This window comes from Labrus bergylta, chromosome 16 (assembly GCF_963930695.1).
Source record: "Labrus bergylta chromosome 16, fLabBer1.1, whole genome shotgun sequence".
Classification (NCBI taxonomy): Eukaryota; Metazoa; Chordata; class Actinopteri; order Labriformes; family Labridae; genus Labrus; species Labrus bergylta.
The window spans coordinates 17,986,890-18,001,910 of record NC_089210.1 but is presented as its reverse complement, the minus strand read 5'-3'; the positions used below and the strand labels follow the sequence as shown (position 1 = coordinate 18,001,910).

The window sequence follows — 15,021 nt, the reverse complement described above, 5'->3', positions numbered from 1 at the left end:
AACAAAATGTTTATCTCCAGCAGAGGGCGCCAAACTCAGTGGAGAGTCTGCTCCGGTTGCTTCTCTGAAAGTTAACCAGATTTTTTTTTTTTAAAGTGCTTTTTAATTTAAGATCTATTAAAAACGGAGGATTAACCTACGTGCTTGGCGTTATATGCTGGATCATAATCAGGTAGAGACATATTCTCTTGTCTCTGTCCAAAGGTTTATCATGTAAAACTCCAGGGTCACAAGCAGTCCAAGAAGTATTGTACTAGTGAGTTCAGTTCCTGCCATCCTGCCACATTTGCATATTGCTCATGCTTATATATCGTTCATTTGTTGATACTATACAAAACGAAGCTAATGCAACACGTAGTACATGTGTCCTGTATTCTCAGTCAGACTGTCATAAATGTTCTTCTAAATTCTCAGTTATGTCGTAATGATATAAAAGACAGAATATGCCCCCTCAGAATGTGTTTTGGAGTCATATTTCATACAGTTATTATCATGCTGTCTAGATGAATCAAACATTTTGTTGATGGCATTTTTGTCAATGTGCTGTTTTGTTGTCTACAACAGTTGCAGCCTGACACACAGTGACTCGTCTCAGGACTAGCCAAACAAAAACAAGTTTGTGTTTGATTGAATCACAAAGACAGAGCATACTTTAAAAAAATCCAAATCTTCATGTAATAATAAAACTTCATATTCATTAACTAAATCGTCTTTTTAAACTAATAAAGCAGGACACATTGTGCCGCACATGGAAGTACACTTAAGTAGACTTGAAGGCCTCGCCGGCCCCTGCTATCAAAATATTGACATGTAATACAGACAGCTTGTTATCACGCTGTGAAAAACTGACTTTCTCCTAAAGTCAATTCCAGGAAGCGTTGCTGTGAAGAGGGCTTGAAAACAAAGCAGAACGAACAGGCCCGAGGTCTGTGTGTGAACGTGGGCAGAAAAAGAAGTGGAAAAGAGGATTATGCCACAGTTCAGATGTAAAGTAGGGACATAGACTGATAATCATTTAGGAACACACTCGGGTGTCAGGTGTCAAAATTATGCACATTTAGCTTCAGTAGAACAAACTAGTTTTTGCAGTGTATTTTTGTCTGTGTGTAGGTTGTGTGTACATGTGAGTATGGAGTCTGTGCTTCCCAAGCTGACTCCCTGCCGAGCCAAAGAGGCCCAGCGCTCCTGCAGGCCCGAACCCTGCAGTCTTAGTCTGGTCCGTGTCTGTGAGCCCTCTCCAAAAACACAGCCACACACACACACACACACACACACACACACACACACACACACACACACACACACACACACACACACACACACACACACACACACACACACACACACACACACACACACACACACACACACACACACATGTAGGCACAAAGAAGAACATGTGCGTTCTGTAAATATGTTGAACATATAGCTGCGGATATTATCCATTTATGAGGATTTGCTTAAAGACAATGACAGTACAGATACCAAACAGCATGTAACACACACACACACACACACACACACACACACACACACACACACGCACACACACACACACACACAAATGTGCACTATCAATTGCACACCGATTCACAACCCAGTCAAGCTGTGTTTTCAATGTCTGCTCACCCTCTCACCCCCTCGGACCCTCCACCCCTAACCTTCACCCCTTTGAGACCCTGCATTCCCAGCATAGCCGACACTGGGGCTGCAGGGCGTGACACACATTGAATAAAGCCACCCGGAGGACCCCACGTAGGGCGCTCCGACATTCTCTCTGCCTCCACGCATGTATTGTCTGCAAACAGACCTTGACATTGACCCCTCAGCATCTCTTTGAGCCCAGATCAAAACAACTCAACTCGGGGGGATTTGTCGATTAATAATGTTTATTTTTCACAATGCGATGATCAGTGCGTAATGTCGACATAACGCAGGGCGGAAAGTGTAGAACACTTGTTTGCCATAGGAAGATTATATCCTCTTACATTTCCACAATATTCACAATAATTGATGAACCGGGAGTCGTCTAAAATGTTGGAAGAAGACTCTTTTAAAGGGTTTTGCTGTAAGAAAGAAGAGCTGGACATTACTGACAACATGGACACAAAATGACAAGAACACCAAATTCTCCTTTCAAATCATTAAGAAGACTCTTAAATAAATAAAATCAAAATCCACCCAAAAATAAATGAACTTCCATTGCTGCGTTTGTGTCCGACATTGTCAGCAGACATGTCACAAACCGTGAAGTACGACTTGGAATTAACATGGACACCATTAGATGCTCTGCCCCCCGATTTGAAGGCACTAATTCAGTGATGGTACGCAAACCTCCAGGAAGTTACTCCATCAATTCACCGTTTAAACTGTTGCAGTGTTCAAGCTGCTCCCTGGAGCGTTATGCCAACTGCACAGAAATGAGAGTGGCATCGATCCTCGAGTTTCTGCCACAAGACAAAAACATTTTGACAGTTATGGCAAACCTTAAACACTTTTGCAGATCCTGTCCTTCACAAACTCATCAGAATCAGAATCGGGGTTTATTACCAAGTAGATTTACACATACAAGGAATTTGACTTGGTGTATTGGTGCTAAACAAATAACAAGGAAATAAAGCAGAACTTGCAACAACTAAAATAATACAGTATAAGAAGCTAAAATTAAAATTAAAATTAAAATTAAAATTAAATAAAACAAATAAAAATTAAATTAAAAATAAATAAATAAATAAAAAACACAAAATGTAGTATCATGTAGTATTCTCTCAAGAAAATTCTTCTGTCTTTAAGCTGTTGAATGTTTCACTCTCGTTGAATCTATGGATCGGATGGATTATGCAAATCATGTAGAAACACTTTCATTCTGTGTGCTGTACATCACTTCTGCAGACAGGCCTGCTGGCAGCGGTTACAGGCATTAAATTAGCGATGTACAATAAATTATCTTCCTCGATTCCTTTAATCATTTAAAGTTCAGTGTTAAGTCTGCGTATCCTGAGCAACAGTGGGATGGCCGATGCACTCTGTTCGTAGAAGGATTGTTGTTGCATTTATATTTTGTGTTTCTCTCAAATATCCCTCAACTTTTGTAACTGATTATTGAAAGGACAAATCCCTGCATCCTGTCTCGACATAAACGGTGGTTTTCTGATCCGCAACAGCGCAGCTCAAAGTGGTCAGACTTCAAGTCCAAGGTCACACGGTTTGTTGGGATATACATACAGGCGACTGTACATCTTTGTTCACCATAAATCTCTCAGTGGCTTTGCAGCGCCTCGCATGCATTTGTGTTGTAAATAAGTAGCTCTGCATATTGGATTTTATGAACTATGCCTCTGTTAGAGAGGGGGGCACTTTTGGTACCAGGGCGCTGCAGGCTGAGCATGGCAGCCGAGGCATGTACCTGTGAGGAACGTCGCCTTCTGCGTTCACTTTTCTAAAATGCTCTTAAGGGGTCCTGACCGTGCAGGTTCCACAGCTTCTCTTGACCTCGCCTGAGGCCTGAGAAGCTGTGGAGGGCTGGCTCAAAACAATGAAGGTGTTATGACTGTTCATACTAAGCTTATTATGAGTGTCTCACTCCAGAACAAAGGAGAGAGACACGTCCAGCCACAGCAGGGGCCCTAAGCTGATTCCTCAGCCGCAGTCTAGACACACAGCGCTGCATGCCGATGCACAGATCCACAGGCGCTCAGTGAAATGTATGTATCCGAAGTTTAAACACACACATATACACATTTCACTTTTCTCAACACAATTCTGCTCAAATGATGCAATATTTGTGTCTGAACATCTGCTCGCCGCATGAACACCATTGTATTCATTTCCCCGAAGAGGTTAAAGATTTCACAGACACTCGACCCGTGCGTCTGTATCACCATAACTGAATTTGTTTATGTTCTTTATATCAGAGAGAGAACATAACAAAATGTCTTCTTAGTTGAGTTCATGACAGAATGTACAACTTCGGCTTGTTGTGCAAATGTGCAGGTCAAATGTGAATCAAAAGGGGCCGGAGACAAAACCACAGCTGGACGGCAGAACCACAGCGAACAGTTAAATATGAAACATTGAGGGGTTATTTTACAGCTTGATGGAGACCAATTAACGGATTCTGATGGGATTCAACGCAACACAAAAGAAACTGTTTCGGAGCTGCGGATAATGTTTTTCACATTTTAAATATTTTAGCAAATTGGATCTACTTTTTAAATCAGTTAATTGTGTTAAGAAACATGCTTCATTATTTCACTGTCACTGTTTCAGGTCCAGAGTTTCTTCTCTCTTCCTTATAAAGTTTCTCAAGTATCACACTTTCAAAGTTTATTTTTCAAATTAAAAACACCTGTTAAGAACTGATTATGTGCTTTTACCTTATGAAAGTTTGCACGAATAACGATTGTTATATTTTAGCTTATTTTTCTTTCAGCAGAGGAGACGTCCCCTTTCCTTACAGTGGTCACATTGAAGTCCTTTGAAGGCAGCATCGTTCATTATTACACGGCTGTGTGTTAAATACTTGATTCTGATTGGCCGGTTCCGCATAGCAACGGTCCGCTACCCCTCAATTAGCACGCTGTTGTTAAGAAGAACAAACCGTTGTTAAGACAGCAGATGGTTGCTAGGTTACCATCTCTAATTAAGAGTCTTCAGGGATGACTGTACTCCCGGGTTCATTTGATGCCGGTCTGTTTACAGATTAGATGAGAAAGGAGACGATAAAAACTCTACTACTTTATTGATCCCACAAGTGGAAATTCAGGTTTACACTGTTATATATTTTTATATTCGTTATCTGTTGTATTTTACATGAGCGAGTGACACTTTTAAACGCACATCCTTTTTTGACACACAGTTCCATCTATTTTAAAGATTTCTGGATGATTTGTTGAGAAAATGTAGCAGAGCACAAAACTGAACCCTGAGATAAAATAAAATAAAATTCAGTTCCATAATAGATCATGTTCGAGGACTTAAGTCAAAATATATATTAGGGCGCCGGTGGTCGTGTGGTTAGGGTGCGGTTCAAATCCAACCCGTGGCTCCTTTCCCGCAGGTCACTCCCCCCTCTCTCTCTCCCTGATCTCAAACTCTATCCACTGTTCTGTCTCTTGAATAAAGGCATAAAAAGCACCAAAATAAACCTTGTAGAAAATTGTAAATTGTAGAAAATTGTATTAATAAACAAGAATCAATGAGCATGTACAGGATCATAATCTGTGTTAAATCTGCCTTTGCATGCTGCTAGTTTTACATTCTGTCTTATATTAGAAAAGAATGAAATCATTGATTTAACCGTAGCTGTGAACAAACGGAGATAATACTCCCAAACATACCTTAAGGACAGCACTAAAGGAACCTTTTCATTCACTACTTACAAACCGGTTTCTCATCATCAATAAGTCAGCATTCGATTACCAGTGAAATCAATGGCAGCTGGACATCTGTGGCTTTATGTTGTGGATCTGAAGGAGCGTACACATGAGAGTGTCAGGCTTGAAGCTGCATTTAGCACCCAGCTTACTTCAACACAGCAGGCCTCCTGTAAGACATCACATAATGGAACATCCAAAGAGCGGGATTTTAAATACTTTATGGATTCAATAAAATCAGCTTAGACAAAAGAAAGTGTTTAAACCTCTGATACTGCACAGTATGGCTCATCTAATGCCAATATTTGCTCTCTTGCTCCCTCTAGTGGCTTTAACCTGAAACACACATACAAGGGATTTCACTCCAGTATCCCGTTTAAACCAGCAGGTAGACAGGAAGTATAACCTGCGACTTAAAGCATCCTACTGGTCCCTTCAGTGACAGTGAGAATAAAGATAAAAATCAGGCAGACGGAGATTTAAAATAAAAATAAAAAAAGAGAAGAGAGGAAGTGATTCATCATGCTTTATCAAAGACAGATACAAGTCTTAAGAACAAAAAAAAAAAAACAACGTTAACAGTGCCTAAGGTTATTTGTACAAGTACACAGAACGTACTGAATATAAAAATATCAGACTCTGAATGCATAGGTTAAGTCGAACTGTATTCTGCTTTCTCTAGAACAATAAGCAAACCCCCAACATTTACAGCGTTATAGTTCCCTCCCTCTGACACAATCAAAAAGAAGGGTCTTATAAAAATGTTTCAAACATGCTACTCTCGCTCACCCGGGGGGGGGGGGGGGGGTCTCACCTTCTCCACCGAGCTCCCCGCCGTTACCATGTGGCACGACTTTATAAAGCATGGAACACAGCTGGGAACGTTACAAGAAGCACTCTTGGTATCCTCTCTGCTCACAGCGACCTCTCACCCCCCCCTCCTCATTGCACTTTGCTTCAACAACAGCATCTCGGTACTTCTCATCCCTTCGTTTGAACTCTTTCTTGCACGGTAGAAGACTTTTTGACACGAACACAACAGGCCTAGCTGGTTAAAAAAAAAAATCAAGTACAAATTAATTTAAAAAAACATAGAAATACAGTTAGAGCTTAAGGTATAACTGGAACAGTAAACATGTAACCACTGGGTCAGAGACAGTTTGATTGTAATGACGTGTGTAATGGCTGAACAGAAATGATTCCCACTGTTTGTTAGTTCAATGGAATATAAAGTGTCGATGAAAGCAGCGTGACCTCTTGACCTGTCAAAGCCCAGTTTATATGTTAACACACAGTACCAGAATGTTTTAGTGTTTCATGTCAGTCTTCACTAAAGCAACAGAACAAAACTCTGTTTAGGCTACAAATCATGGTAGAACATTGATACAACAAAATATTAGCATCACACAGACCTTAGTAACCAAACTGAATCACACAAAGAGCTCTGTGTTCAAGTTGAAATAAAGTCATCAGAGACAGTCTGGGTTTGAACATAGGGTGGCAAAACGCTCATCAAATGAGAAGAACAGGAACCAGGAAGCACCTAATCATAAAACCAAAGCCCCGACTTCACATGGAAAAAAGTGAAAAGTGGGCTAGCCTGAAGAATTCCAGGAGAAGTCGGAGCGTTTGCGTTCACACATGCAGTTTTCCGGAGTTGAGTGCATGTGTGAACGCACCACACGCCTCATCTTAGATGCTTACGCTGGGTTAGTTTTTTTTGGTTGTAAAGTGAAACTAATGAAACAGAAGAACAGTAATAAGGCTAAACGTTGAGCTAAAAATCGTGTGTGCGCTTCATACACAAACTTCGATGGGGCTCTTTACAGCACAACAGATGCTCTCCCCCCATTTTTAAAAGGGAGGGAGCAGAACTCAAAAGAAATACTTCACAGTTGTTCTGCGGACTGAACTGAACATCACACTGCAAAGCAGATGGGATTGTGCATGATAGAAAATCCCCCCCCCCAAAAAAAATCGTCTTGCTTTGAAGATGCAGCACATTTATCTGTACGGTAGAATATCAAAGTTTTTGTCTGACATGACAGGACACAGGAGAGAACACGTCCAACAAAACTAAGAACTTCTTTTCCACAGTGTATGACTGGATGATTTTAAATATTTTGAAAAAAAAAAAAAAAACAGCCAAGCGTCCATCCTCGTGTGATTAAAGTAGAATGGTAGTCCTACTACTCGACAAGTCTCACCTGGGTGTGAGATGAATCATCCTCGCATTAGGACAGTACAGGATGGCCCTCTGCCGGAAAGACACTCAGGGTTTCTGCCTGCAGCGTGTATGAAAGTGTGCACGCCAGCTTAGATATCAGATAACACTCTACGGGTCCGTTAGCTGTGTGCTAGTCCACTGTGCTGCAACTTGACCTTTCTGTGTACTGATGATGATCTTCAACGAGTCCCAGTTATATAAATCCTTCCCATTGTCCTCTTGACACGTCTTCTCTCTGAAACATAGTCCAGTACAGGGATGAGTCACTATAAGGCTATTGCAAGAGTCCCATTCGAGTCCAGTCTGTCAGGAAGACGAGCCAACGCCTCCCTCTGTCGTCCTGCTGGAGCCTTGGCACAGAGTGCAGCGGGTGGAGAGAAAAGAGAGGAGAGAGGGGGCTCCGAATACTTTCGCACACAATCGAGGACACCATGCATCAGTAATCACTTAGAACTGGTTGGGTACACTAAAGCAGCAGGAGGGCCAGAGGAGGACTGGAGGAGGACAATAGCTACAGAACTAGAAAAAAAAAAAAAAACCCCGGTTAGGAAGTTGGCCGAACACCAAAAGGCTGAAAAAAAGCTTGAACAAGAAAACCTGTGTAGGCAGCTAGTAGAGGTCGCTCGAGGAGAAGCTACAGAAGCCCAGTCGTAAAGCAGGGAGAGCTCGTGCTCCCGGGTACGTCTAGTAGGTGAGGCGAGAGGCCTTCATGTTGTAGCAGGGTCTGTCTGTAAGACCCCCAGTCCCAGAGAACAGAGACAGGCCCTCTGCTTTCTCCAACACCACCTCCAGCTCCTGGAAGTCCTGCAGCCGAGCCACGTCCTTGTCCTTGTACAGGGGGAGGAAAAGAACATTTCAAATCAACAACAGATTCACACAGATTTCAGATTTATGAGGAGGCACTTTGAAATGATTTCATATACAGCAACAAGAATGTGTAACGTCAGGGTCAAACACATGCATTATGTAATCTAAAGTAGCAACATGATCAGCTGATTGGCAAACATTTTCTTGCTATTTTTTGAGCATTTTAACAAACAAGAAAGAAACATTAAACAGTTCTGATAAAAAAAAGAAAATATGTTACACACATCACAGATTCTGTTTCTGTATTTTTATCTGTTGGCCCAGAGCTATCTGTCGTTATTATCCAGTTGTCATGGGGACATTTATCTCCATTTACAGATTCTACGTCAAGATGGAGCTCTGGATTTTCAGCATGGAAAGTATTCTAGTGTTTGTTAGTAATCCAAGCTGTATTTATCAAATACGTATGAGCAGGCTTTGGTGCATGCAGGAAAAACATTCAAACCGAAAGCAGCCTGAAAGTAATCTGTGCTGATGACTCATTTCTCTTCATGAACAGATATCTGAATAAAAGTGCAGCCGACTATCAAATACAGCTCCAACATTTCAACTTGAGTCACAAATCTGCTTGATGCCATGTGCCCAAAGCCAATCAGTGTTTACGGACTTCCTTGAATGCATCAGAAAAGATCTACCCAGCCTCCAAAAAAAAATAAACAACAAACATGTTAAAGGTTGTTTTCTAAAAACCTGATTTATGATGCTTTTATTTCTGAAAACACATGAAATCTGTTCATTTCATGTAAATCACAAGGAAATCGTCTTTTTGTTTGTTTTCAGACTCATACAGCTGAATTAAGCCAAACAGATGAATGGGTGCTACTCCAGGGAGTGTCACGAACTAAGATATGACGGGCGTTTATTGCAAGGAATAAGTGAGAGCTTAGCATCCAGTCCGAGACGTGTGTGAGCTTATGATGATGGACGATGACTTCTGAGATTGGTGTAACAGAAATAAAACTCCACATGCCAGCTGGGTGCAGAACACTGCATTACAACATGAAGCATGTAGGCCGTCTCTCCTGTTACCTTTCTCAGCATGGTGTTTGGCAGCTTGCGGATCTTCTCCACGTGCTCGGCGCCGATGTCCAACTCACGGCAACACACCCTGAGAAGGGAGCGATAGGTGAGCTCCTGGCGGTCCAGCTCCACCTCGATGAAGTCGTTCTCTCGAGCGTTAGGGTTCTGGATACGCACCTTCAGCACCAACTCTGCAGAGAAGAACCACAGTGAGATGCTGTCGCAACAAATATATTGAGTGGGAGGGACATTTTGCATTAAAAAAAAAAAGAGTTATTAGTAAATCTGTCAAAAACATTTTGAACTCCACAGCCTGAGCCGTTACAAACTTTGTTTCACAATCCTCGTGCACATGAAAAAATAAATACCTGAGTCAAAAGTCCTCTAAAACGTTCATTATCTTCTGTTTAAAAAGGGAGTTCAAGTATGCTGCCTGCTCCCTCTTCTTGGAATCGGTTGCAAGATACTCTAAATCTTCAGGAGCTGGTTTCCTTGAATGTTTATAAAGGTCGTCTTAATGATCTGGAAGCAGAAATATCTGACTGTAGATGTTTTTAGCTAACTCGTGTTGCCCTTTTTGATCGCTTTGTGTTGCTGATGACTTATGACAGATTCTGATGAATGGTTCTGTTTGTGATTCCTGTATTATGTTCATTGTTGTTAAGTGTTTAATGTCCGAAACCCTGTAACTGTCTTGGCCAGGATGCTCTTGTAAAAGAGATTTTTAATCTCAATGAAACTTTTTCCTGGTTAAATAAAGGTTTAAAAAAAAAGAAAAAAAAAAGAAGAGCTGGAGTGAGTGGCCGTGTTCCTGCAGCAGTTCTTTAATCGTACGGAGAGAAAAGAAACATCCACAGTCTCGTCTCTTTCTGTCTGGTTCGACAGGTTGTTGAGTTTCCAAACAGGCAAACAAGAATGCCTCCCTATCTCTGCTCCTGTGGCTCTCTTATCTGACAACATGTAACCACATAGCATTGAAGGCTTGTTCAGCCAAGAAGTCTTCACTTATCATCTGGTCAACCTCTTAAAAAAAACCTCCAAGACGTTGTTGCTCCTGACTGAGAAATCAACTGCATGCAACTCCCTTTTGAATTCCTCCACGTTTTACATTTTCTGTCTGTTGAAACATGAGATACACGAGCTATAACATGTTCATAGATGAATTAAATTAAAGCTTTTGTTCTGTACTTTTTAAATACTTTTGGCTAAGCTAAGCCAATCTTCTCCTGGCTCTACTTTTCCACCGAATTGACAGATTAAAAAAATGTATTGATCTCATTGTTTATCACTAACAAAGTGAGTATTGCATCTTTTTTAAGTTTTAAATTCACTCTGAGTGGCTTCCTCCTTTAACATTTTAAAATGACGATGATTCCTCTCTCACCTTGCACGTTGACAGGGAAAGTGCTGGTGAAGAAGAAGGGCTGGAAGGCGGGCATGGGCCCCCCCGCCTGGCCGTAGCTCAGCTGCTGTGGGATGGACTGCTGCCTGCTCATGGTCGGGTTGGCGCCGGCCACTGGAGCCTGGACCTGGCCTCCCCCGCCGCTGCTGCCGCCGCCGCCCAGGCTGGGGCTCTGCGAGGCCAACGGAGGCGAGCACATGGTGCCGTTGTGTGCCGCCGTGTGTGGATAGTCAGCGTGGCTGACAAGGTGAGGCTCGACCGACAGGTCCATGGGCACCGTGCGGTTAACGGCAGCGTGGTTGTGGGACGATGCCGAGCTCGTGGACACGCCATTCTGCTCACTCACAGGAATGAATTCCCCAGTCTGGGCTTGGCTGTGGGGGGCGGGGGAAGAGGGCCCATCAGAGACCAGGCTCTGTGGTTTTTGAGGCTCGTGAGTCGGGGACAGGGAGGGTGTGTCACTCTGTGCGTCCTCATTGTGATCTCCTGAACCATTCTGTGTAAGGTGCTGGTCCAGGAGGGCCTCTAACTTGTTATCCATCTTAGAATAAATGAAGGGCGGATTAGACATGTAGTTAGGGATGATTGGCAACTCGGGCTCCTTGACTTCAGGCACTTCCTCCACTTCAACTGCAGGGGGTGAGCATTTAAGACGAGGATTATTTTCTTAAAGCAGTCGGAAATGAAAACTCAAAAAAGACAGCTTTTAAAAACACAAAAAAGCACATTACACTTCCATGTGTGGAGTGTGGACAAACTGATTCATGATATCACATGCCAGTGATTACAAAAGACAAGAAGGAGATTTAAAAAAAAAAAAGGTGTACTTTACCTCCTAAAAGTCTTTTGATCTCTGGTTTAGATGTGAGCTGTGACGCCAGCTCATCTTTAGCTGTGAGGATGTCTTTGTCTGCTCCACAGCTCAGCAGGTAGGACACTATGTGCTTATGGTTCCTCTTGCATGCCCAGTGCAGGCAGGTCCTGGTGGGACGACGAGACAAGAGAACACATGTGTGACGACCGATAACAGAGGCTGAACATAAAACAGAATCACAGAATCAACTTCAAGTCGAGGGTGAAATTAGAGCATAACTTAAAAATGTTGTGTCACTAGATGCAGCGACAGAAAAGAAGGTCTTAGTTCAGGCGCGAGTTAATTGAGTCCCAATTTCAGTGACGATTCTGGCTTCATGAAAACAAGAAAAATCGAGATTAAACAATTACTGTGCCGCATGCTGTGTTTGTTTTGTCCAAATGTTCGGTCACGTGTGATAAATGTTTCAAAGTGTCTGTTGTAATATTTGGCCTCAACAGTATTTAATTGTAGTTGATTTATTTTCATGTATTGCTTGTTTTGCTGAGTGTTCAGAGCGTTATAGTGTTGAGTTTATATGTTTCGTTCTCTTTTGGACTCCAACTGCAGCAACTATGAATCCTCGTCTTTCGTCTCTTATCATTATTATAACTGTGGATGTGAAGCTTAAAACTGCCCGACTACAACGGCTATAGCAAACATTTCTGCTGTTGATGAACACCTAATACCACACATGCTTTTACCATTGTACCAGCAATGTAGTCAATGCACTATTTGATGTTGTTGTTGTTGTTTGTCTCGTTCTTTCTCTCTCCCTGGAAGGCTGACACAGTCTCAGCAGATGGCTGTCCTGCCTGAGGTTTCTGTCTGTTAGAAGGAAGTTTCTCATTGTCACTGGTACTTTTCTAAATGTTGCTAAGTGCCATTTTTCTCATGCTGGATTAATGTCGGGTCTCTTTAAATAAAATAACAAAGAGTAAGATCCCTACACACGCTCTTTTTGTAAACATTTGTTATGAATTTATGCTATAAAAATACAGATTGATATCATGCTACATTTGTTACTTACATCCTTTAAAGAAGAGTCAAAAAAAGGCACTTTTTACCCTAACTTGTTCTCACAAATCAGTGAAAACCTGAAATGATGATCATCAAGCTGGTTTATTTACTTTTTGAAGGATCAACTAAAAAAAAAATTTAAAAAAGGCGTGCCAGGCTGCCTGACAACATAACACTGAACAGGTCTGATTACTTACCACTTGTAGACCCTTAACTTTATTCAAATGAACACATGATTGAAACAAACACTCACCATCCATTGATCTCGTTCTGGGAGTTCACATTGACTCCACTCTCCACCAGTGTCCGCACTTCGTCGATGTCCCCGATGGCAGACGCCTCTCTCAGGCGCTCCTGTAACTCTTTATCCAACGAGGTGGTGGACATGTTGGTGCAGACAGCTAGCGTGGCGAGATCATAGGATACGCAAAAGCCAATCGGATTAAGCTGTCAATGCTAATCGCCTAAAGATTACCCTGCTGATGGTCACTAAGAATAGCCTGACAGCTAACATTAGCACCGGGCTAATCGCACCTACCTGCTAGCAGTGTTTGGTGCTAGCTTGTGGCAGCTTCGGCTAAAGCAACTTGGGTTTGACGGTCAGAGTGTTTGTACAGCAGCTTCCGTCCACGCCATTTGTTTCTGTTCTTACTTTACGTTGTAGACAGACACGCCGCTAACAGCCACTCAAATCAGACAGCGGCGTGCCGGAGCTCCGTCAGTGTGCTACTTCCTAAAAACACCCCCCGCCTCATCGGGGGACATGTTTCGATGTAGCACAACAACACTGAGCACAAAATATTAGTTCCCCTCTCGACACTCGCGACGTTTTTCAGGTACACTTTACGTCATGTACAAAATTGAGATACGTTTTTGACGTAGAATATATATATATTTTTTAATAAATTCAAATTAAATGACTTATATTAAAGGCAAGGCATCATAAAAAAAACTTTGGAGACTACAACAGCGTTTTTTTGTTTGTTTGTTTTTTAAACACTCAAAAGACGAAAACAATAAATACATTCAGACGGTTTGATAATCTCATCTTTTTTTTTGTTTGTTTTTGTAAGTGTAAACCAGAAATACAAATGTTGATAATTTGTCTAACCTGACCTCTTAGAAACCACGCCGGTCTCCACGCCAGAAAACGATAACCTGCAATGATAATTATTTTAAACACATTGAGATCCGTAAATTCATTTCCATATAAAAGTAAAGCGTTTTGCTACGTGCTGCATATTCCCGATGTGGCCACAGGAGGGCAGTGATGTCAACCTCATACAGTCTTGGCAAGGACTTGTTCATGGCGCCACCCAGGAGCCTATGGCTCATTGCAGAGGGGGCGGGGACCAATAGTGGGCCCTTAAACTGTCTATAGGCTAAATAGCATATGCTGTAGCCTATATAGTAATATAGTATAGCATTTATGGTATAATATCGGCTGTATGGAGATACAAGACGGGGCGGGACGAAGAGAAATGCAGCTGCAGATTACAAAGGGTGCTATTACAGTGACAGGGATTTATCAGTGAGTGACCTGCTGATGTTTAAGCAGAACAAGTGCTGATATGTCTGTGCGCATATTCCACCGACTAAACAAGTAAAGCAGACTTCATTAGCCGGACGGGAATCCAAAGATAGAAGGCAACTACAGTTTGACATTCAGTGAAGTTGGACGCTCATCCAGCCACACAGACAATACAATAAAACCCACATTATCAACCCACGCACGACAACAAACTTTGTAAACAGTGTGACAGCAATGGCCTGTCGTTCATACAGTACGATAACCAAGCAGACACGGCAGTCTACAACACACCCACAAACAAAAGACCAGCATCTAAACGTAATCACAAATAATGATGAAACAATTTACCAGTTAAGTTTTCATCAGCGCTGTTGCTTTCCTGCAGCTAGCTGGGTGCTCCTCTCTAACATGTTTATTTGCTTGGTTACTTTCGTTTACATGAGTGGAGCTAGCAACGGGAGGAGACTTGTCAGGTCGAGTTGTTGAGGGTTGAGTTGTCAATGAGAAAACATTTTTTATTTAGTTTTTTACACTTTTAATGTTATGAAAAACAGCGAGGTAAACAGAAATAAAGCAGACAGACGACTAGGTTTTTAAAACTCCAGACAGCAGCGGGGGCCCAGCAAAGGGGGTGCTAAGAGGTGGAATCATTGACATTACAAACATTACACCCCGCTGGTGCTGTTTGCTGCCGAAGTTGAGAACCCCCTTGGCAGTGGAGGGGGG

At 42.1% G+C, this 15,021-nt stretch overlaps 1 protein-coding gene across 3 annotated transcripts; it reads right to left on the bottom strand.

The window, feature by feature from the left end:
• Positions 1-5,885: 5,885 nt before the first annotated feature.
• ankrd40 (ankyrin repeat domain 40) lies at positions 5,886-13,512 on the bottom strand. Of its 3 annotated transcripts, none has more exons than XR_010668879.1 (6): positions 13,018-13,512; positions 11,724-11,872; positions 10,874-11,521; positions 9,499-9,680; positions 8,200-8,430; positions 5,886-8,121 (listed from the first exon to the last, which is right to left on the bottom strand). XR_010668879.1 is itself a non-coding variant. In XM_065964843.1 (6 exons), the coding sequence occupies exons 1-6, from the start codon at positions 13,022-13,024 to the stop codon at positions 8,287-8,289; spliced, it is 1,254 nt and encodes a 417-aa protein (XP_065820915.1). In that variant the 5' UTR covers positions 13,025-13,156; the 3' UTR covers positions 5,886-8,286. The 3 variants fall into 3 exon arrangements, 2 of the variants coding, with proteins under 2 accessions (XP_065820915.1, XP_020510635.2); XM_065964843.1 differs by adding an exon at positions 12,449-12,572 and having other exon boundaries at positions 5,886-8,430; positions 13,018-13,156; XM_020654979.3 differs by having other exon boundaries at positions 5,886-8,430.
• Between the last annotated feature and the right edge of the window lie 1,509 nt (positions 13,513-15,021).

Bases quoted from the DNA above. Each gene is read 5' to 3' on its own strand.
- ankrd40 (XM_020654979.3), bottom strand. From the start codon at position 13,151: ATGTCCACCACCTCGTTGGATAAAGAGTTACAGGAGCGCCTGAGAGAG. The intron at 11,873-13,017 runs GTGAGTGTTTGT...TCGTCCCACCAG, and splicing joins CAGAACGAGATCAATGGATG to GACCTGCCTGCACTGGGCAT. The intron at 9,681-10,873 runs GTGAGAGAGGAA...TCTTCTCTGCAG, and splicing joins TTTCCCTGTCAACGTGCAAG to AGTTGGTGCTGAAGGTGCGT.